A 23,036-nucleotide genomic window follows, 5' to 3' on the forward strand; every position below is an offset into this window, starting at 1 on the left:
CCCTTATGGCAGAAAGTGAAGAAGAACTGAAGAGCCTCTTGATGAAACTGAAAGAGGAGAGTGAAAAAGTTGGCTTAAAGCTCAACATTCAGAAAACTAAGATCATGGCATCTGGTCCCATCACTTCATGGGAAATAGATGGGGAAACAGTGGAAACAGTGTCAGACTTTATTTTGGGGGGCTCCAAAATCACTGCAGATGGTGATTGCAGCCGTGAAATTAAAAGACACTTACTCCTTGGAAGGAAAGTTATGACCAACCTAGACAGCATATTAAAAAGCAGAGACATTACTTTGTAAACAAAGGTCTGTCTAGTCAAGGCTATGGTTTTTCCAGTGGTCATGTATGGATGTGAGAGTTGGACTATAAAGAAAGCTGAGCACTGAAGAATTGATGCTTTTGAACCATGGTGTTGGAGAAGACTCTTGAGAGTCCCTTGGACTGCAAGGAGATCCAACCAGTTCATCCTAAAGGAGATCAGTCCTGGGTGTTCATTGGTAGGACTGATGTTGAAGCTGAAACTCCAGTACTTTGGCCACCTGATGAGAACAGCTGACTCATTTGAAATGACCCTGATGTTGGGAAAGATTGAGGGCAGGAGGAGAAGGGGACGACAGAGGATGAGATGGTTGGATGGCATCACCGACTCAATGGACATGGGTTGAGTGGACTCTGGGAGCTGGTGATGGACAGGGAGGCCTGGCGTGCTGTGGTTCATGGGGTTGCAAAGAGTCAGACACGACTGAGCAACTGAACTGAACTGAACTGAACTGAAAGAAAAAATGTTTAAGGAACAGTAGAAATAATGGTCAAGAAACAGAAGGAAATTCAGGAGTGTGTTGTCAAAGTGAAAAAAACATTTAAGAAAATGACTAAGGTGCCAAAGAAAAGAACTGAAAGTTTATAACAAAGTGACTGGAGGTGACTGGGATAAGATTGGTTTCAAGAAAGTGACATGGTGCAAAGAGGTGAGAAATGTAGATATGGAAGTAGGGCTTAAAAAACGTACACCAAACTTTCAAGGTGCTTGTCCACAAACCTGAGGACAGAAGACTGCAATCAAAAAGGAACATGAAGTAGAGGGTGGGTTGAAGGATTTTTAGGATGAGAGAGACTTCAGCATATCTGATGAGGACAAGTCAATAGATAAACAAAAAAAGGTGGAGAAGAGAAAGGATCATTGATGCGGCAAGTTCCCTGAGGGTCAGCCCATACTGACTTCAATTTGACTTCGAACAGTTTTTGCACGTAAACTCACTGAATTTCACCTTCTCACTCGGAAAAACAGAGCAAACGTAATACCTCCGTAAGCAAAGTGCAAAGAGTTTAACCGCTATTTTAAAAGGCAATTTTCTCAGCTTGTGGACTTGAAATTTATTTTAAAAAAAAAAAAAAGAAAGAAAACCAAGATGAGAACTGCAGTTGCCAAAGCTATAGGAATCTGACCTGTGGAGGCACCTACGGGAGACAGCCTGTGTGTAGTAACTCTGCAGATGTAATTCCAGTCCTCAGAAAAAAGGTCTTTTGGTTCAAAATCACAGATTAACCGCAAGTTTATCTCCTCTTCCTTCCAGTAGAAGAACAGATGAAGAGAAAGAAACCGGAGAAGGGGTAACTAACTAAATAAAAGGTGAGATATACCAGCAGAGGTGAGCACCAACACCCACACATGGAGAAGCCTCAGCTTATCTGCACACAGAGGCACCAGATTCTGAAAAAGGCAGGGCTGAGTAACTACCCTGGTACAGAGGCTTCCCTGGTGGTCCAGTGGTTAAGAATCTGCCTTGTAATGCAAGGGACACTGCTTTGATCCCTGGTCAGGGAAGATCCCACAAGCCATGGAGCAACCAAGTCCGTGCGCCACAACTACTGAGCCAACACTCTAGAGCCCACGAGCCGCAACTACTGAAGCCTGCACACGAGAGCAGCTACCGCAATGAGAAGCCCACACATTACAAGGAAGAGGAGCCCTCGCTCGCTTCAACAAGAGAGCCCACATGCAACAGTGAAGGCTCACCACAGCCAATAAATAAATCAAAAAGGTGGTATGGTGAACAGCCGAACCCAACCCTGAGCATCTATGACACTCCTCTCCTCTGCACCCTCTAACAGACCTGAGAATTTTTTCCTCGGGGAAACTCAACTCAGAGAGGCTGCAGGCTGAGGACATGTGGCCCGACAGCTCTGCACAGAACTGAACACAGGAGATTATGCCTGTGAACACTGAACTGAAGGGCCCCCGCCTGCTGTTCTGCACTGCTCCCAGAACACAGGTACTAGTTTCCCCCTCTTACTCCTCACCCCAACAGGGAGAAGGAGCATCTACTAAGAAGAAATTGACCATCTCCAGAAAGGATTTGCTGATACTGACATTTGGAAACTTCTCAACAAAAAGGCTTTGGAAAAGGAAATGGCAACCCACTCCAGTGTTCTTGCCTGGAGAATCCCAGGGACGTGGGGAGCCTGGTGGGCTGCCGTCTGTGGGGTCGCACAGAGTCGGACATGACTGAAGCGACTTAGCAACAAAAAGGCTGCTTGATCACCAACTGATGAGGCCCATTCATAACTATAGCTTTCTGGTTAGCACTTTATAGCTTTGCTCTTACTATCAAACAAGGCTCAAAGAAATTTAAGTTTCCTTCACAAAAAGGACATCTGAAAACAACCCCAAAAGAAAAAGCAACCCAAAGGAAATGGAAAGAGAAAAATTAATCATTTAATGTAATTAATATCTTCATAGACTAAGAAAAGATTAAATTTATTTTTCTATTAATTAATTAATTTATTTGCACTGGGTCTTAGCTGAGGAATGTGGGGTCTGGTTCTTTGACCAGGAATCACATCTGAGCCCCCCATTTTGGGAGCATGGAGTCCTAGCCACTGAACCACCAGGGAGGTCCCAGGCTTTATTTTTAAAAAGAGATAATCAGAGAGCAAGAAGGAGCTCTTCAACATTGAAAATCAAATATCTGATAGACTAAAACTAAAATGCCAAAAAAAAAAAAAACTCACAGAAAGTAGAACAAAATGATAGAGATGAAAACCAGGAAAGGAAAGATAAGAAGAAAACAGATGATTAACCTAACATGCTTGAATAGAAAAAAGCAGGGGCAGGAAAACTCCCGGAATAGGAGAGAAATCTCAAGATGAAAAGGATCACAAAAAGATTCTAAAAGTTTCCAAAAAGAAACAAAAAGACTCTCCCCCCGAAAAGGTCATATACACTGAAATGCTACTGCAGATGGCACAGGACTTCCAACATGGGCTTCTAGAAGACAGTGCATCAGTGTCTTCAAATTTCTAAGGTAAAACTACTTTCACCCTAACACCTTGTCAAATGATTGAGTTGCAGGGCAAAATAAAAGTAGATTCAGACTCAAATTATATACCACCCTACCCACTGAAAGCTACGATACAATGTGTTTCAGCAAAGTATGGAAATAAGTCTGGAAAGAGAAATAAATGGCTTTCCAGAAATAGGAAAACCAGCAGAGAGAAGCAGCAGATGGAGGTCAGAAGAGCTGTGTGCCAGATTCAACTATACAGCAGAGGGGGAAAAAAATCACAGATTTTGCATTTGATAAATATGTAGATACACAGATAAGCATTTGATAGATCTGTTGGGGGAAAATATAATAGCTATAGAAGAAACTAAGCAAATGAAGATGGAGCAATTGTCAAACTCCAGGGGGAAAAAAAATCAACATTTGTTCAAGAAATGTCATCATGAAAGACTACTTGATTTAGCAATGAACAAAAAATTATGTTCTAGCTTTTTAGGGAGAAGGGGAAGGAAAAGGAGAGCTGATTTCCTTATCTGTAACAAGGAAAATAAATGTCTAAAATGACAAATCAAGAAAAGGTACTGCAACAGAGAAGAATAACCCTGATTCCATATTGCATCTATTCCTTTAGCTCTAACCTTTGTTCTCTGCTGCCTGTGCTTAGCGTGCAGGCTCGGCACCTTTTGTAAAGGAATGTTGCCTATGGGATAAAATACACAGGATAGCCCATTCTCAAGGCTGTGACATTTAAAGGTATAAATTTTCCCTTCATGTAGAGATAAAACCCTGGAGTAGGAAACAGCAACCCACTCCACTATTCTTGCCTGGAGAATTCCTTGGACAGAGGAGCCTGGGTGGCTACAGTTCATGGGGTCGCAAAGAGCTGGACACGACTGAGCAACTGAACACACACACACACAGAGATAAAAGGCTTCCCAGGGGGCCCTAGTGGTAAAGAATCTGTCTGTGATGCAAGAGACGTGGGTTTGATCCCTGGGTCAGGAAGATACCTGGAAAACGGAATGGCAACCCACTCCAGTATTCTTGCCTGAAGAATTCCTTGGACAGAGGAGTCTGGTGGGCTACAGTCCATGGGATCTCAAAGAGTCAGACATGACTGAGTGACTAATACTTTCTACTTTCTATAGAGATAAAAAGTTGCAGAACAGAGAACAGTTTTGCTTTGTTGGTAGTTTATAGGAACATGGTAAACAGATTACATGGATAGCTCCAAGGACAAAGGATTCACCAGCCAAATCCTCTCTGCTTTTAATATAAAAGAGGCCTGAATTCTAACTTGGGTAAGATGCTTTTTTGGGATACTAGTGCACCATCTTCTTGGTCTGCTGGCTTTCCAAATAAAGTTGCTATTCCTGGCTGGAACACCTCATCTCTAGCTTTACTAGCCTGCCATGCAGTGAGTTGTATGAGCTTGGACTCAGTAATGGTATAAGCATTAGTAAGTATTAGTAACTTACTAATTACTAATACTTACTAATAATTGTATTAGTAAGTATTAGTAACAGCATAAGTATTAGTAAGTGTAAGTATTTAGAAACATGGGGACAAAAGAATGGTAAGGAAGTACCTCTAGTGAGCAAGTCTCAGTTGGGGCAGGGTGGAGCAGAGTAATAAGAGTTTTTCATTGATAACAGCTTCCCTGGCCTTCACTATTTCCCAGAGTTTGCTCAAACTCATGTCCATTGAGTCAGTGATGCCATCCAACTATCTAGCTAACATTTACTGAAAGTATTTACTATTTCCCAGGCATTATTCTAGGTATTTTAAATGCATTAACCTAAAATCCTATCAAAAACATTGAGTTACGTAGGGCCTTTATTATTATTCCTATTTCACAGTAACACTCCCAAGATTATACAACTAAGAAATGTGAGAACTTAGGATTTGAAACTAAGCAGTGAGCTCCTGAGCTGGCCCTCTTAGTTGCTTTGTTATTGTAGCTACTCTTTTTTTTTTCAGACTTCGGTTTTCGACCCATTAGTGGATGGTAAAATCAGAGTACTGGATCATGATAGTACCCAACTGATAAGGTCTGACTGATAGTACCCAACTGATAAGGTCTGACTAATCTATCTTTCTGTGAGGATTATGAAGATTTTAACAGAATTCCAATCAACTAGAAACTTACAGTAAATCTATATTTACATATAATTCATATCTTTAAAAAATAAATATTCTTATTCCATTTAGGTAGTGTAGCAAATCTATACAGAGATCATTCCATCAGCTCAATCTGGCTGCTTGAATAAAGGGAACAGCCTCTAGTCAATTAACCCATTAACAGCTTTCATATATTTAACCCTCCTTTTATTGAAGTGTCGATATGGTAATATTTGTAGCTTTCCAATTACATCAATAATTGTTTTAAAATTCAGTCTCATTTGTAACTTATTTTGAAAATAAAGGAAGTGTTCGCTTAGACCTAATTTATAGATTTCCCTATCTAAAAATATTTAGCAAGCTTAGTAAAAGATCCTGCTTAAGAAGTGAATGCAAAAGTTTTATAGGGCAAATGATTAGTATTATTATTGAAAACAGACAAAACAAGAAAGAAAAAAAAACTTTAAAACCATTCTCACCTGTACCATCGAGCTTTTGTCTGTAAATAATGTTTTTCTTTGTATCTGAAAAAAAGATAGCCTTCTCGTGGGCATCAAAATCAATCCCAAGGAAGATGGAAGAAGATCCTGTCACTGGAAGGATGACCTCCGTCTGGTGAGAGAGGGTGAGTGGGATGCCACGAACAGCCAGATTAGATGAAAAGAGCAGAAACCGCTCAGCAGCTGTAGAAAGAAGGACACACGCAGTCAACCACAGCATGGTTCTTGCCTTCTCCCAGTTCCAGAGATATTACTTTTATACCCATAAATCACACCTGATAATTCTGAAATAAATACAAAAAATATGTAAAAAACATAGTTGGAAATAATGGAAAGAAGGAAAATACTATAAAGGCAGTAAGTATTACAATCTTACTTCTCCCTGAGAAATTTATCCTTAGGATTAAACTTATATAACACATGGTGTCCATATGCTGAATTTCCAAACTGGTATTAACTGAACAATGATTCCATCAAAATTCTCAGTTACATTAACTTTTGTGTAGAGATCTATATCAAGAATCCTACTGCAGTTTAGGAGATGCGAAGACCAGCAAAAAAGAATATTAACAGCAACCAGGTAAATTAGAAAGAAATACAGGGAGGAAAGCAGAAAGGAAGGAGAGGAATGAAGGAAATAGGAAAGAAGAAGTGATGTGTAAAATCAAAGAAGAAGGCAGAGACAATGGGCCAGGAAATCAAAAAGGAGAGCATGGTTTTTGCAATGAGGGTGATCTTTATCTGAATCTAGGATGACCTACAAAGTGAACAAATTTGTTCAAGTTAAAATAAGAGGATTTACATACTAATCCAGAAGTAACAGCAGGGAGTAAGAAGGTGTCAAAAGCATTAAAAAGGGGAGTTGTCAAAGGGACAATAAATGAGAGAAACAAATACTGTAGGAGTGCATTTCATCATCAGATGAAGACGAGGCAGCGTTATTTTAATGTGAGTAGATGTGTAGGTGATCAAAGAGGAAGACTACGCATTTAAGGCACGAATGAAAACCAGAGCATAGAAGCAGATACAGAGAGAAAATTTGAACTGAGGAGTAAACACCAGATGAAGAAATGAGCTACCCCAACACTTAGGAGTTTAGTTTGGAATATACCAGTAAAGCGAGGTGGGATCAAGATGTGATTACCTGACTGGCAAAGTGGTGAGCTAAGAGAAGTCAATAAAAGTGATGGCAAGTGCTTCCCACCAGGGTTAAGACTAACATCTAAAGGTATACACGTGGTAGACTAAAGGGCTCAAAATTAAATCCTATGAATTTCAAGAGCATACTTTAAAGAAAGAAAGTGATTTCAGGAATGAGAGTCACCCAAGGGAACCCTGAATGTGTCCCAAATGATGGAAATTTACATCTTCAAACATGTTCTTCTTCATACAAAAGGAATGCTGCCTACAAAGGAAGATGCCTATGGGCTACCAAAAGCTTATTCGCTGTGAAGAAGTGCTACAGGGAGCTGGCCCAGTCCCAAAGCAGTGCATGCACAGCCCTGTGCTGACTGTCAGAAAGATAGTCCAAAAGTGATCTTACCAACACAGTGATAGTCATCCCAATCCGGAATGTAGCCAAGCCTACACTTGCAACGGTAACCCAAACCACCATTGAATGTTCTGTGGCTGAGGACACAGATGTGCTGACAGCCCCCATTTTCATGTGCACATGGATTTCTTGCTGGAAGGAAAAATGTACATTGTTAAATCTCAATTAGAAATGCTTATTTACCCAAGACAAGCGAAGCCATTTTGCAACCCGTGGGTGAAATGGGTTTGAAACTCCTTGGAGACATCACTACTGGTTATTACTGTATACATCCATTTAACTGCTCCCAATCCCACTGCTGCTCTTGAATCTACTCTTAAACTGCTAGAGGCAAAAAAAAAAAAAAAAAATTCCTGCAATTGAATAGCCTTGAGGGTTCTTATCCTCCCAGTAACTATATCGCTTTGTCTGCTAGCATCAGTGATTAAAATATTACTTCCCCCAAATAACCTCCCTGGATACTTAACTTTGTAAGACAATTTACCACCAAAGATTCTAAGAGGTAAACATTATTATCCCAATTTTACAGAAAAGGAAACCAAAGTTCCAAAAGGTTTGACAACTTGCTCAAGATTATTTAGTTGTTAAACAACTAAACTAATATTCAAATCCAGATCTAATTCTAAAACCCTACATGTCAGAAACACAAACCAGTCTATACATCCAAAAACAATTCTCAAGGCAATGACTTCAGAAAGTTCACTGTATGCAAGGCTGTCAAAATTTAAAATGTCTGCTTTTGAAATTGTTTTCTTATCCTTTAACTTACTCTTTAAAATAGTCTCTTTACCTTCTCAAGTAGATTCATTTTGAGAAACACAGGCAGGTATCATTCTGAGGCAAATAATATAATTTAGATGATGAAACTGGGTTATACTTTTGGTCAAGGGCAGATGTGAGTTTAGTAGCCCATGAATTGATCATTCCAAATAGATATTTTCTAATATAGTATATACTTTCATATATATATATATATATATATATATATATTTATATATAGTATATATTTTCAATGAAGTGTTTGTTTGTGTAAGAAGGGTAGTCATCCAAAACCATCAGTTCTAGAGGTTGGTTGGTTTGGGTTTTTTAAATCAGCCTAATTACTTTATAGTCTTTCTCCAGAAAGCCAGACCCATCACTTAGCATTAGAGGTTTAAGTTAAATCTTTCTTTCTCTGAATTACTGTTCACTGATATTAAGCTTTCTTCCAATGTAGCCTCATTTGTATTTCTTTCCTTTGATGCATAAGCAAATGCAGTAAAGAGCTATGGACCCAGTCCAGTCATGTCAGTTTAAAACCCTGAAACAAAACTTATCATAAAATAACGTAAGACTTCACAGTGTCTGAATCAAAATATTTCATTTCTTTGATTAATGACTATCTGAGAGACACCAAACCCAATGCTAAACAGGTGTCATACAAGGAAGAAGAAGAAGAAGAAGAAAAAAAAGCTCTGGCACTACCTAAATAAAGTGGCCGCTTAGGCATGTCATTTTCTTCTTCTGGGTCTGGCTTCCTTGACTGTAATATTAGGAAGTTGAATTGGGAGATTTATCCCAGTAGACGAAGGATGGGTAATTTTAGTTTGGTGTATTTGCTGCTCTTTCTCCAGCCTGTAGACAGGATCTGGTATACTGCATATGCCAATAAATATCTGTTAAACACATCTCTATGTTCTTTGTCGACTGGGCATTTTAATTCCGAAATACATCAACTTCTCTAAAATACCCATGACCTGCAAAGCTAATTTCAGCTAGTTTAACTCTCTAGATAATCCATCAAACATTTGAGAACACCTCCCAAATCTCATGAGAACTTTGAGAAAACCTTTCTAGCCAAGGCCTGTACCAAGCAGGTTTTTCCCTCTGTTGGGGGGGTGCCTACCATAGGGCTGCCTGAGGCCATGGTAAACAGTCACTCCAAATGGCTTCAGGGAAGAGCGGTAGTACAATCTGGGGTTAGTCTCCTTGAACTTGTTTGCCTTCAATACAGCCATCTTTGTCCAATCGGTGAAGAACAACTGTCCTTCAAACAAGCTTATTGAAAAGGGATGAGGAATGTCCGCGCCTCCATGAATTACTGTCATCCTGTTACAAAAGAGATACACCATACAGTTTTGATTAAAGGTGGAATTAGCTCACATATATGCTTAAAAGCTAAAAAATTGCTAGCTATTACTATAGAATATATAGTCAAGATACATTTTAAGATGCAGGTGTATTTCTGTCTATACTTGCTAGAAGGACTTCCATGTTGCCTCTAAGAAAAGAGCCTTGGCACTTATAGACCAGTCCCTGCCCTAGCTAAATTTTTTGAGAAATTACTGCTTTCCCACTTGTTCTTCATTCTTTTAAGGTTGCCCCACATATAAAAGGGTTAAGATGTGAAACATCATTTTGAAATTCCTAGGGAAAGAGTGTAACAAGGGATGGGAAATCTGGTAGAAGATGCCTTCAACACTCACTCCACTCACAACACTGCACCACTGACCATTTCTCAGCCACTAGGGAACAAGATAGCAAGTTAGAAAATTCGACACGTGGCAAACACACACCTATTTCCGATGTCACTCTAGAGAGCAGAAAGCACAGGGCTACCACTGACAGGCCCTTGCTTGATTAAACTGTCAGCTAATCACTTGATAGTGGAGACAGAGTGCCCAGAACTGCTTAAATGGAAGACAACAGAGGTAAGAAGTGCCAGACAAGGGGAAGAAATCAACATTGCTGCCATGACTACATCTACAGAATCAGTCATTCACTGAGGCCACACAAAGTGAGGTGGAGGATGATTCATGAAAGAGAAAAAAGTTAGGCAATTTCTCAATTGTATGATTTATATGATTATTTTTGTCATTAGGTTAATTCATATTCTCACTTTGGGAACCAGTTTCAGTAATAAGAAGTCATAGCCTTAATACTCAATCTCTTCATTTAAACAAATAGAGATTGTGGCAAACTGTGATACCATCCTTACAAATAAAGGAGAAACAAAAGTATCATGGGTCTTTTAATTGTGAAAATAAGATCAAGTCATTTGGAAAAATCATATTGACACAAGTAATTTTTCTTGGTCAAAAGTTAAAGGCTGTTTTAACCAGTTTTTGAAAACACCAAAAGAAGAGGATGTAAAATAGTTAACAATTAAACTAATCTATGGAACAACAGACTGGTTCCAAATAGGAAAAGGAGTACGACAAGGCTGTATATTGTCACCCTGCTTATTTAACTTATATGCAGAGTACATCATGAGAAACGCTGGACTGGAAGAAGCACAAGCTGGAATCAAGATTGCCGGGAGAAATATCAATAACCTCAGATATGCAGATGACACCACCCTTATGGCAGAAAGTGAAGAGGAACTAAAAAGCCTCTTGATGAAAGTGAAAGTGGAGAGTGAAAAAGTTGGCTTAAAGCTCAACATTCAGAAAACTAAGATCATGGCATCTGGTCCCATCACTTCATGGGAAATAGATGGGGAAACAGTGGAAACAGTGTCAGACTTTATTTTTCTGGGCTCCAAAATCACTGCAGATGGTGACTGCAGCCATGAAATTAAAAGACGCTTACTCCTTGGAAGGAAAGTTATGACCAACCTAGATAGCATATTCAAAGCAGAGACATTACTTTGCCAGCAAAGGTTCATCTAGTCAAGGCTATGGTTTTTCCAGTGGTCATATATGGATGTGAGAGTTGGACTGTGAAGAAGGCTGAGCGCCAAAGAATTGATGCTTTTGAACTGTGGTGTTGGAGAAGACTCTTGAGAGTCCCTTGGACTGCAAGAAGATCCAACCAGTCCATTCTGAAGGAGATCAGCCCTGGGATTTCTTTGGAAGGACTGATGCTGAAGCTGAAACTCCAGTACTTTGGCCACCTCATGCGAAGAGTTGACTCATTGGAAAAGACTCTGATGCTGGGAGGGATTGGGGGCAGGAGGAGAAGGGGATGACAGAGGATGAGATGGCTGGATGGCATCATTGACTCGATGGACGTGAGTCTGAGTGAACTCCAGGAGTTTGTGATGGACAGGGAGGCCTGGCGTGCTGCAATTCATGGGGTTGCAAAGAGTTGGACACGACTGAGCGACTGAACTGAACTGAACTGAACTGAACTGATGGTCAACTCTAATTTGACTAAGAAGATGAAGGAAAAAAATATGCCATAGTCTGCATTCAAAGGTTGTTTAAATGCCTTTGAAGTATATCAGGTAAAAAGTCAGAATTTCTCTTTAAGGTTTGAAGAATATATAAGAGCAGTATAATCCAGTTAATTCCCACCAGATAATGTTAAACCTATTTACTAGGGGGGAAATAGAAAACTAAACTATAAAATGATCTTTGGAAACAAACTCTAAGGGACCCAGAATAATGAACTCAGGAGTTAATGAAAATAATGTGCTTCATCTGGGAGTGGGGGAGGGTTTGGAGAAGAGAAATCAAATTTGAGTGTTAACATGGAACAAGTTAAAACTCAGAGCAGGTCACATCATGCAAATGTCAACACAAAGATCATTCAAGTTATGTCAACCAACAAAGCAGTCTTTTAATTCTAGTTCTTCAGTATCCCTCCCCATAAATTTTACGTACTTCTCCCAAACTTATAAAAATGTACTTAAAAAAAAAAAAAAACTTCTTACCTTTTAAGTCCATCATAAGTTACAGTCTCAATGTAATCAAATCGGGAGTCAACCCAGTAAACACGCTTTGATACCAAATCCAGGGTTATCCCACCAGGCCATCCCAGCTTTGTTGTTACCAAGTCTTTTCGGTTGGAGCCATCCATGTAAGCTCTTTCTATCCTCGGTACTCCAAAAACATTCTGCCAATCTGAGAAAAATAAATAACTACAAAAGAAAAACAAAAGATGAGAGAATCAGCTATTTTACAAGTTTACTTAGTAAATATCTTTTGAGATTGTGTGTTTGGATCAATGGAAATCTCTTCTAGCTGATAAGAGAACCATGGAGGTTTAAAACAATAGAGAAATTTTAAAGCATTAAAAATCAGAGACTGTGAAGACCAGTTGTGGAGGGGGGGTCGAAAACTCCAAACAGCAACTATGAAAATGCACAATTCGAAGGCAAAGAAAAAAAAAAGCTTATCTACCTTCTAACCTTCTTAATTTTTTCCCCTGTTCCCTGACCCCATCTTTCACTTCTCTATTTAAAGCCAGCAAAAATGCTACCAGGAAAAAAAAAAATCTATCAAGTCATTTCCCTCCTTAATTCCTCATTCTAAGGCACAGTCTAGACATGATATACATCATCTTCAAGGAAGGACAGATCATGAAATAGAAATGAATAATCACCAGCACTTAAGCAGCCTCAAGTTCACCCAACACTTCTAAGACCCAACTGTGAAAATCTAGGCAAAAGCTAGTCTCTATATAACTGGTCTTAAATGTGAAGATGAGGAAAATTTTAATTTATACCTGGAGAAAACATTGACATCTCAACACTTGTCTCTAACAGGAAATCACTAAAAGGGACAGGTCCAGTGGGGAGAGAGTAGAGTATTCAGATTGTTAGCTTAGAAACTCCATTAGGGATTATAGATAGAGAAGGAACTTTAGGGAGGCTTTGGGAGACCACAAAGTTAATGAGCACTCAAGAAAGTAATGGAAAAATCATCAAACAATGTGGGTTTGCTTGACTTATAAAGCAGAGCAAGTGGCATAATATCAAAGCCAGACAGGTGTCCTTAACAACAAAACCAAGCCAAATTGCTTACCAACAAAACCATGCAACAGAAACATGAGACATGCCCCAAAAGAGCAAAACAATCATGGAAAATAAGGCCTACAACCTGCCCAGTGATGTCAACAAGTTAATGACACCTAGGGCATGTTCTTTGCATGCACAAAAATACTAATTTAGGGAAAAGTGATATTTCAAAGTGAAAGACACTCGTACTGAGATCTGAATTTTTTCCACAGTGCCATGATGATCCTAGATACGCCTCAAAAACTCTCCCACCCAACAAATAGGAGGAATTAATGACCAAAGACTCAAAGAACGAAAAAGAAGGTGGTCTTATCCACCTCCCCTCTCTTCCTTTGATTATAAAAATGTAACCCACTAAGTACTCGGGGCAGCAACACTAACATCCTACGCTGATAAACCACTTATCTATCACTTTGCCTCTTGCTAAATTCTTTCTGTGCTGAGGCATAAAGAACTGGGGCTCTTGAGAGCCCTCCAAAACACCACCCAGTGGTTTTAGATCTATCCCCTGTTTAAAACAACTTCACAACTTAAGAGTGATCGCATTAATAATGGTTTAGTTGTGACAGTACTATTAGAGTGAATCAGAAAAAAGAATTCAATCTCTCAGCCAGGAAAACATGGCAAACACTAAGCATAAAACTCATACCCCAATAACATTACATATTTTTAGGACATTGGTAGGTATATTTGGACTGCACATCCTCAAATTGGATTCTATTTAGCTAAGCCCTTTAAAGCTGCTATGAAAAGAGATATGAAATAAACAAGGATTCTACAGTACCGAGCATAAAGAATCTTCAACTAGGCCAATGGATGTTTTATCTAAAGAGGGAGAAATGAAACTCAAAAAATGCTGAAATCAGTATGTTTGCAAATAACTTACCCAACAGTTGGGTCCACAGCAATTCCTCTAGGATGTCCCAAATATTCACTTATAAGGGTAATCCGATGGCTTCCATCCAAATCTACCACATCTATGCAGTTGACTCTGGTCTCCACAATATAAAGTTTATTATTTACCCAATCCACAGCCAGATTCTCTGGGTCTTCAATAGAAACACCGAGAACTTCTCTGATACGTGAACCAGAGATGTCAACTGAAAAAACCTGAAAGAAAAACCAAAATTATTAAACCTCTTAAGCATAACTAGTTGGGAGAGTTTTTTTTCCAGGACTTATCTTTGGTGTACAAATCAGTCATTTGAACTAAAAAAAAATCACTAGAGACATTTAATTTTACATCATGGGTTAACAGGAGGTGGGGGGGCATTTTGTTAAAATCATGTGAGGCATATATAAAGTTGAGTTTTTAAAAAAAAGCCTGCATCTCTAATTCTTCAGTAGTTAGTGAAAGTTTAATTCAATGTGGACTTTTGGTGGCACAGGTGGAAATGGTTTGTTTTTATTTATAGTTGTTATTAAATCAGACCTACTAATAATCCAAAGTCTCAATTTTTGGAAAATTTATGGAATTTATCTGTTAATTGAATTAAAATTTTATTAATAGTACAAGGAAATGTAAGAAGAAATAAAATATCTTTAACTCTTTAAGAATCTCTAAAATTTATGTTTTAAAAATCTCCATTGCATTACTCAAAGTTGAAATCAGATCCATCACATTTTCCAAATAAGAGAGCATAATGAAATTTTGGCTGTTAAACAAAATACTGTCAATATTTGTTACCCAATGCTCAATTACAGTTCCATTTAGAAGATGCAGGTAAAATCTGATTTTTATCATCCAGGAAAGCAGAATACTTTTTACATTTTAAATGATCAAGTTTCAAAAATTACTACCAAATATCTATCCAGTTTTGAAAGAATGTCTACTATTTCTTTTAATTAGGCTTTTGGACTCCATTTCGAATAAAATTAAAAGTTGCTCAAGGCTAATCCATATAATAGACTGCTTTGTTTAATAGGTCACATGTAATAGTATAGCTGTAAAAGGTGCTGATTAACATAAAATATCTCAAGGGCCTTTTTTGTTAGAAAACAAAGGAACTTCCCTCCCTACTCCTCCCAAAATGAAAAACTATCAACACTTTGTGCTTGGAGTTCTATCAGGTCCCAAGCTATACTCCAGAAATTTCTATTTACCTTCTTTTGCACAATGTCTGTCCAAAAGACTCTGCGTAGCCGATAGTGAAAATCCACACCCACAGCCAATCCACGATTTTGAGACTCTGCCAGAATCTGAAAGTTGTTTCCACGAATGCTACCCTTTAGCAAATTCCGACCATTGGAGAAGATCACAAAGGCCTCACCAACTAAATGTGAAGAAGGAAGGCATTGTCAGTCCTTAAGTGAACAGAGATGATGAAGTAACTTACAACTATGTTTTCTTATTTGGTTTTAAACCTTCAGAAAATACATATCGGAATGTGTGTGTAGAAATACATATCATTTTACCCATTTTACAGATGGGCAAATTAAGGCACAAAGAGGTTTAATGAAATGTCCAAAATCACAGTAAGTTAGGAACAGAGTCTGTCAAGAACTCAAGTGTCCTAATGCTGGTTCGATGACACTGAGGTATCTTGGCTGATATGGGCACCTTTCCCCAGGTGCAACTTAAGATTGTGTAAAACACAAAACACATTTTAAAGATTAATGGGAAACCACCCAATGTGAAAAACATGGCAATGGTGGATCCAAACCTGCTACACCCATATACTTACAAGAATGCAAAATGAATACAGTTATTCATTGAAGTCTGATTTGCTATGTCAAAGGATAAGGAATAATATAAAAGCCCATCACTAAAGGACTAGTTAGATAAATTATATACATCCAAAAAACGGATTCTGCCACTATTAAAAAACACTGTAGACCTGAAACATTGGAAACCAACTATACTTCAAATAAAAATAAAACAAAATTAAAATAGAGTTCTCCTTGTTGATATGGTAAGTCCTTAAAAATACAGTATGCAACATTAGTAAAATGAAGAACTGTATGTATAGTTTACTACCATATATGTAAAAATAGTTAAATGTCTATATTTACATATTCTTATTTATGCATTTAATAAGCTCTAGAATTAAAATAAACAGTGATTATCCATAGGAGAGGAGAAGTGGGAAACTGGGCAGAGTGGAATGGGTATAGGGGGTGGGGAGGTGGTCATATAACTTCTCAATAATGTGAAATTTTTGAAAATATGAGTATGCACCTGTTCAAAAATAAATAAATGTTAAAAATCAGTTGTAATTAAAGTTAGTCCACAGCATATCAGGTATTTTATACACAAAAACAACTAGAAAATAGTCCACTCATAGATGGGCAAATCAGTTTCAGAAAGACACTAAAGGCAGTTTAAACAGGTATGGGAAAAAAATAATAATAATTGGGAAAAGAGAGTGAAATCAAGATCTTATTACCCAGAAATCCACAGTGACAAAAATTTTCATGATTTTTCTATACCACAGTATTCTTATAATGAGGGCATTTTCACAAGCTGTAATCCAAATTTAGCAGGTCCATTTTGAACCACCTCTAAAAAAATTTGGCATAAACAGTGCCTATTGATATTTGTCACCTTGTGGTAGGTACATTAATCAAAAATAGGTCAAATGTACTCCTAAAATTTATGTGGTAGATGATACACTATTTCAGGCCCAAAGTGAACAAACAATCAATAAAATTTTAAAAACCCAACAACTATTAATCCACAAGTTGGTCCCTAACAGCACGAAATTAATGTTGATCCATTCTTCCAACAGTAGGGGCCACGTCTGATTTGTGGTAATCAAACCCGCCATCTGCCTTAATGCTGATATTTCTTTTGACTTCTGCTATGGAGAAGGCAATGGCACCCCACTCCAGTACTCTTGCCTGGAAAATCCCATGGACGGAGGAGCCTGGTGGGCTGCAGTCCATGGGGTCGCTAAGAGTTGGACACAACTGAGCGACTTCACTTTCACTTTTCACTTTCATGCATTGGAGAAGGAAATGGCAACCCACTCCAGTGTTCTTGCCTGGAGAATCCCAGGGACGGGGGAGCCTGGTGGGCTGCTGTCTATGGGGTCACACACAGTCGGACATGACTGAAGTGCCTTAGCAGCAGCAGCAGCAGCATTGAAAGAGGATAAAAGTTTACTGTTCAGAAACATGACTGTCTTTAATTTACTCACAAGAAGAATTAGCTCTGCAGTGCTTCTGGCGCTCCAAGACATACCCCTCTACACAGTTACACCGGTGATGGCCAATTCGGTCTTCACATAGCTGGTCACAAACTCCCCATATCTGGCAATCGTCAAAATCTGTCAAATAGGAAATAACCGGTTATAATAATGTTTAACAATACAGCTTGAGCACTTTCTGAAAAAAATCGTGGACAAGCTATACAGGAATCTGGTGATGCAAATACCTAAGAAAGTACCCCCTGGGGAGGCAGGGCATAGGCATTGTCATACTAAGGAAAACCCAAGGTTCTTTAAAATCTACATAAAGGATAACATTGCAGGTGATGCACAACACTGCTTGGACTCATTGCCTTTGCATTTCATTTGTTAATGATGGTTTATAAAACACTTGATACAAAATTTTGGTATAATACAAAATTTTGGTATAAATGCATCCTTTTAAAATTGTGCTTTCCAATGTGGTAGACACTAGCTCTCTGCAGCTTCTCGGAGTTATATTTAGATTAACTAAATTGAAATAAACTTAATAATGCAATTTCTCAGTCACACTTGCCACATTTCAAATGCTGACAGCCACATGTGATTAGTGGTTACCATACTGGAGGACACAGACTTCCTTCACTGCAGAAAGAACTGCCTTATATCCAACTGCTCAATGAGACACAAACAAAGTATGCAATAAAGTATCTGGAAAGGTCTGTTTATCCTTTTCTCTGATGTCAAAAGTCATCACCAAAATTAACATCATTTTTAAGTCATGAAAAATACATTCTCTTCTGCTTACTCATTAGCAGTATTCATTCATTTAATATGTACTTGTTGAAAATCCATTACACAATAGAGCTGTGTTCAATGGCCAAGTAGTCCCAGTTCTATCAAATAGTAAAAAGACTTTCAATATAATTGACACATAAACAATACAACATGGGGGCAGGGAAGAAAAACACACATGACTTTCTTAAAGATTATAAAGCTTAAAGGGCACAGAAATTGTCCTATCCTTGGATAACTGGTGCCAAATATTTCATTTGACCCTTGAAGTTCACATCCAGTCTTCACCCTCTTTCACCCTGCTCTCTTTCTTTGAAGAATGATGTCCACAGCCTAAATCAACAGGCTCCTATCCCCTAGAGCTTCAGAAAATTCTCAAGTAAATTATAATTCCTGAGACTCACAGATCTAGGGTTCTCTAGAATTTCTAGGATCTGATAACATTTGCAAAGCTGTGGGTTGAATTCTACCACACCTGCTGCATGCCCCACCATCCTGTGACTCCCCAACAAGAAAGACTAAGAAGGAATTTCCTGGTGGTCCAGTGGTTAAGAATCTGCCTTGCAATCCAAGGGACATGGCTTTGATCCCTGGTGGGGGAACTAAGATCCCACAGCTACTGAGCCCTTGCACTCTAGAGTCCAGGCTCCACAACTAGAGAAGCCCCCGAGTGCCGTTAACTAGACAGAAAGCCCACGTGCCACAACGAAGACCCAGCACAGTCAAAATCTAACAAAGAAAAAACTTTAATTAAAAAAAAGACCAAGAAAGTCCTGGGATCAAGATAATCATTCCCATTTTCCCTCTAGATCAAGTTTAACAACACAGACCAGCACATCTTTCATCCCCAGGACTGTGACAAAGAAAAAATTAATCCAATTTGGACATGACAAGGTAAAAAGACAAGTGGGTATAGACCAAAGACCAGCATTTGATCTATTTCTTCTGTGCCCTCACTTCCTTTCTGAGAAAACACCACGTAAGGCTTTGCTTCAGTAGGAATGTACAGGACATTCGCCCTCAAACTCCCAGGGTATCATGACCTCATTTTGAATCCAAGACACTATGACTATGTCTAAAGATCTGGAATCACCCTGGGAACAGGAGTTCTCATGTCAAAAAGAGGGTGGAAAAGTCATAACTAGGAATTCTTGGGTGCAAATGCCCTTCCTACCATCTGGGTTACAAGTACTGTACAGGTTTAAATGAGTAAATAAACACTGTCACTTTTAATGACTGAGTAAGATTCTGTTCATCATTACAAAGAATGAAGGCTAATTAATATCCATTGACAGCCAAAAGAAAGACAAGAAAAATGAAAGGGAGACCTGAGGATTTTAAAGAGAGTAGAAAAGGTAATGGAAACTACAAAACACTAAAATGCTGCTTCAAAATCCTCCTTCCCAGCCCAAGTCACCTTGATTTACTTTCCTTTTTACTCTTTGTCCCTTCTTACCAACAAATACTGCTTTGAGAGTAATTCAAAAAAAATCCTGCTCGGACACCCTCTGATCCAGCTGGCTGTGTGCAATCCCACCATGCTAAATGACCTTCCTGCCCTAAGGCTGCACCACGATGTCATTCCCTCAACAAACAGCATGTCCTTGTCAATCAAAAACAATAGTCCAGTGAATTGCTCTGGTGGCTTGCCTCAGAGTCTCCACAGCTAGGTCAAGACTACCAGGAGAAGAAGAATGGTAGAAGGCAAGATTTCCTGTCATGATTATTCCATTTTATTCTTAACAATCACTGAGGCATCCCCCGGGGAGCCATGGCTAAACTGATAAACGTTGCATAGGTTTCCAACACCTGAAGCTTCTGTGGTAACTCAGGCATGCAGAGGATTACAGGCATACAGAGAGTGTTTGTTCAACTGAAATGCTTGAAAGAGCAGACCTAAACAAGTCTCTAAAAGCTCAGCTGAAATGAGTGTAACTGGTTTCATAATGTCATGTTTTGAAACTAATAGGTTCTCTTTACCAAGAAAGCAAAATATAGTCTTCTTGAAATGTGAAATAAACATTAACCCAGCTTCAAAACTCAGAGGCAAAGGTACATTCTTAAAGGACAAGAAAGGTCACAGAGAAAGTCTCTGCAGGTAGCAGAGGGCCTCACATTCACAAAACTCAAAATTGCAGACTTTTGAGCTTGTATCCAAAAGAGGTCATCTGTACTAAAGTCCTAGGTACATCGTAAAGGGACTGAAAGATGTTTGTGGACCTTAGAATTAGTGCCCAAGTATCGGACTACTTCCAGTAGTAGTAGAACCAAATGTGTTCTTGAATTCTGAAATGATCCTGTGTACAGCATAATACTGCAAAATTCGGTTACGTTCATTAATAGATTTAAACGTAAAAATCTTGTTATGAAAGTTTTTCATTTCTTAAGGGATGCAAAAAATTGAAGCAGCCTGGACCTCTTTCTGACCTACAACTCAAACCTCATCACAGGCTTAAGTATTAGAAAAGATGTTGGAAAACATGTTGGAAAATGTGGCTCTAGAAGGGAGGCGGGGGGTGGGGGGGGGCGGGTATTGAGAGACTAAAGAATAGGTTGCAAGGTATCACAAGAATGAACCAGGGATTCTTTTTTTTTTTTTTTTTTAATTTGATTTTATTTTTAAACTTTACAATATTGTATTAGTTTTGCCAAATATCAAAATGAATCCGCCACAAGTATACATGTGTTCCCCATCCTGAACCCTCCTCCCTCCTCCCTCCCCTACCCTCCCTCTGGGTCGTCCCAGTGCACCAGCCCCAAGCATCCAGTACCGTGCATCTAACCTGAACCAGGGATTCTTAAAGAGCAAATCCCTTTCCTGAAAACATTTCATGGCCTATCGAGTTCCAACTACAAGGCGGCCCAGCCCAAATTTCTCTTTAGGATTGAGAGGAAAAAGAGAGAAAAACAAATGTAACACTGAGAATGTGGCTTCCGGTATCTCTACTGGAATTCCTTTTCTAGTAAGAGAAAGGGGAAAGGCCTAGAGAACTAAGACTGGAAATCGGATTGGCAGCTGGGTGGCAGTAAAGGGGGAAGAGTAGCCTGACATGTGGCAGACAGCCGGAGCAGTCTTACACTTACAGAAGACAGCGTAAGCAGGAAATAGACTTTCTCCAGAGTTTGTAAACCAGAGTGATTCTTTTGTGCTTGTTTATTTTATTTATTCATTTATTCATTTTTGCCTACACCACACACCTTGTGGGATCTTAGTTCCCTGACCAGGGAACCCTGGCCCTTGACCGTGAAAGCTCGGAGTCCTTAGTGCTATGTAAATAGCTGTCTGCACACAGAAAGTTCAAGTTTTGCTTTCTGGAACTTTCTGCCTCCCCATTCCCCTTCTTTTTTTGATTCCCCAGTTGACTGAATTGGAGATTGAAGAATTCACAGATCAGATCAGTCGCTCAGTCGTGTCCGACTCTTTGCGACCCCATGAATCTCAGCATGCCAGGCCTCCCTGTCCATCACCAACTAAGTTCACTTAGTTGGTGTTCACTAAGACCCACGTCCATCAAGTCAGCGATGCCATCCAACCATCTCATCGTCTGTCGTCCCCTTCTCCTCTTGCCCCCAATCCCTCCCAGCATCAGAGTCTTTTCCAATGAGTCAACTCTTCGCATGAGGTGGCCAAAGTACTGGAGTTTCAGCTTTAGCATCATTCCTTCCAAAGAAATCCCAGGGCTGATCTCCTTCAGAATGGACTGGTTGGATCTCCTTGCAGTCCAAGGGACTCTCAAGAGTCTTCTCCAACACCACACTTCAAAAGCATCAATTCTTTGGTGCTCAGCCTTCTTCACAGTTCAACTCTCACATCCATACATGACCACTGGAAAAACCACAGCCTTGACTAGACGAACCTTTGTCGGCAAAGTAATGTCTCTGCTTTTGAATATGCTATCTAGGTTGGTCATAACCTTCCTTCCAAGGATTAAGTGTCTTTTAATTTCATGGCTGCAGTCACCATCTGTAATGATTTTGGAGCCCAGAAAAATAAAGTCTGACACTGTTTCCACTGTTTCCCCGTCTATTTCCCATGAAGTGGTGGGACCGGATGCCATGATCTTCGTTTTCTGAATGTTGAGCTTTAAGCCAACTTTTTCACTCTCCACTTTCACTTTCATCAAGAGGCTTTTTAGTTCCTCTTCACTTTCTGCCATAAGGGTGGTGTCATCTGCATATCTGAGGTTATTGATATTCCCAGATAGGGAGGGCCAACTGTATTTAGCAAGTATGGCTATATAATTCTGCTTCCAAATATATAAAACAGCAATACACAATATATCAAAAGAACAACCTCCATCATTAGGTACTGGACAGATATATAAGTAGCTAGCTTACTCACTCATCATCCAACCACTCTTTTGCCATGGGCACCTCACAAAAGTGTCTCAGAGTTAAAACTTCACATTGGCCAGGTTTTCAGTGAAGACTGTGTTGCTCTTTGTTAACAGATCCTCCTCTCCATAAATACAAACTTCTTGATGTTAAAGGGAGCGCCCCCAGTGCCGTGAGCACTGTGATGAAAGACTGTCACTTACCGACGCAGTTATTGGTTCTATTTTGGTTGACAATAAAACCTGAGGGGCAGTAACACATCCCTCCACCTGGTGACCTGTGGCATTGGTATTCACATCCCAAGGACGGACACAGATTCACATCTAAACAGAGAAAAAGACTTTGTGAAATGAAAGGTGATCTCCGGACAAAGCTGATTTATAAGTAAGAACTTTCCAAAGTAAAAGCTCAGTAAGTATGCAGTAACACCATTCAAGCCTGCGGTATGATGCAATAAAAACTCAGCACATATTTTTAAAAATTCATTATAACTAAGTGCAAGCACAAGGCATCAGAAGTGCTGTTCATGAAAAAAATCTGGTCAAAAGTCTATCTTTGTGTCTAGAAAGATATTAGGCTATCTAATAGAAAGATATCTAT

At 39.2% G+C, this 23,036-nt stretch overlaps 1 protein-coding gene across 1 annotated transcript in view; it reads right to left on the reverse strand.

Annotated features, from left to right (window-relative positions):
* LRP2 (LDL receptor related protein 2) overlaps nucleotides 1-23,036 on the reverse strand; it is a 176,348-nt gene that overhangs the window by 98,703 nt on the left and 54,609 nt on the right. The window contains 8 exon segments of the mRNA XM_070357974.1: nucleotides 5,885-6,088; nucleotides 7,449-7,589; nucleotides 9,343-9,545; nucleotides 12,094-12,300; nucleotides 14,066-14,289; nucleotides 15,283-15,452; nucleotides 17,319-17,447; nucleotides 22,640-22,759. Of these exon segments, the coding sequence (XP_070214075.1) occupies nucleotides 5,885-6,088; nucleotides 7,449-7,589; nucleotides 9,343-9,545; nucleotides 12,094-12,300; nucleotides 14,066-14,289; nucleotides 15,283-15,452; nucleotides 17,319-17,447; nucleotides 22,640-22,759 (1,398 nt within the window).

Source organism: Bos mutus, chromosome 2, assembly GCF_027580195.1.
Source record: "Bos mutus isolate GX-2022 chromosome 2, NWIPB_WYAK_1.1, whole genome shotgun sequence".
In the NCBI taxonomy this organism is placed as follows: Eukaryota; Metazoa; Chordata; class Mammalia; order Artiodactyla; family Bovidae; genus Bos; species Bos mutus.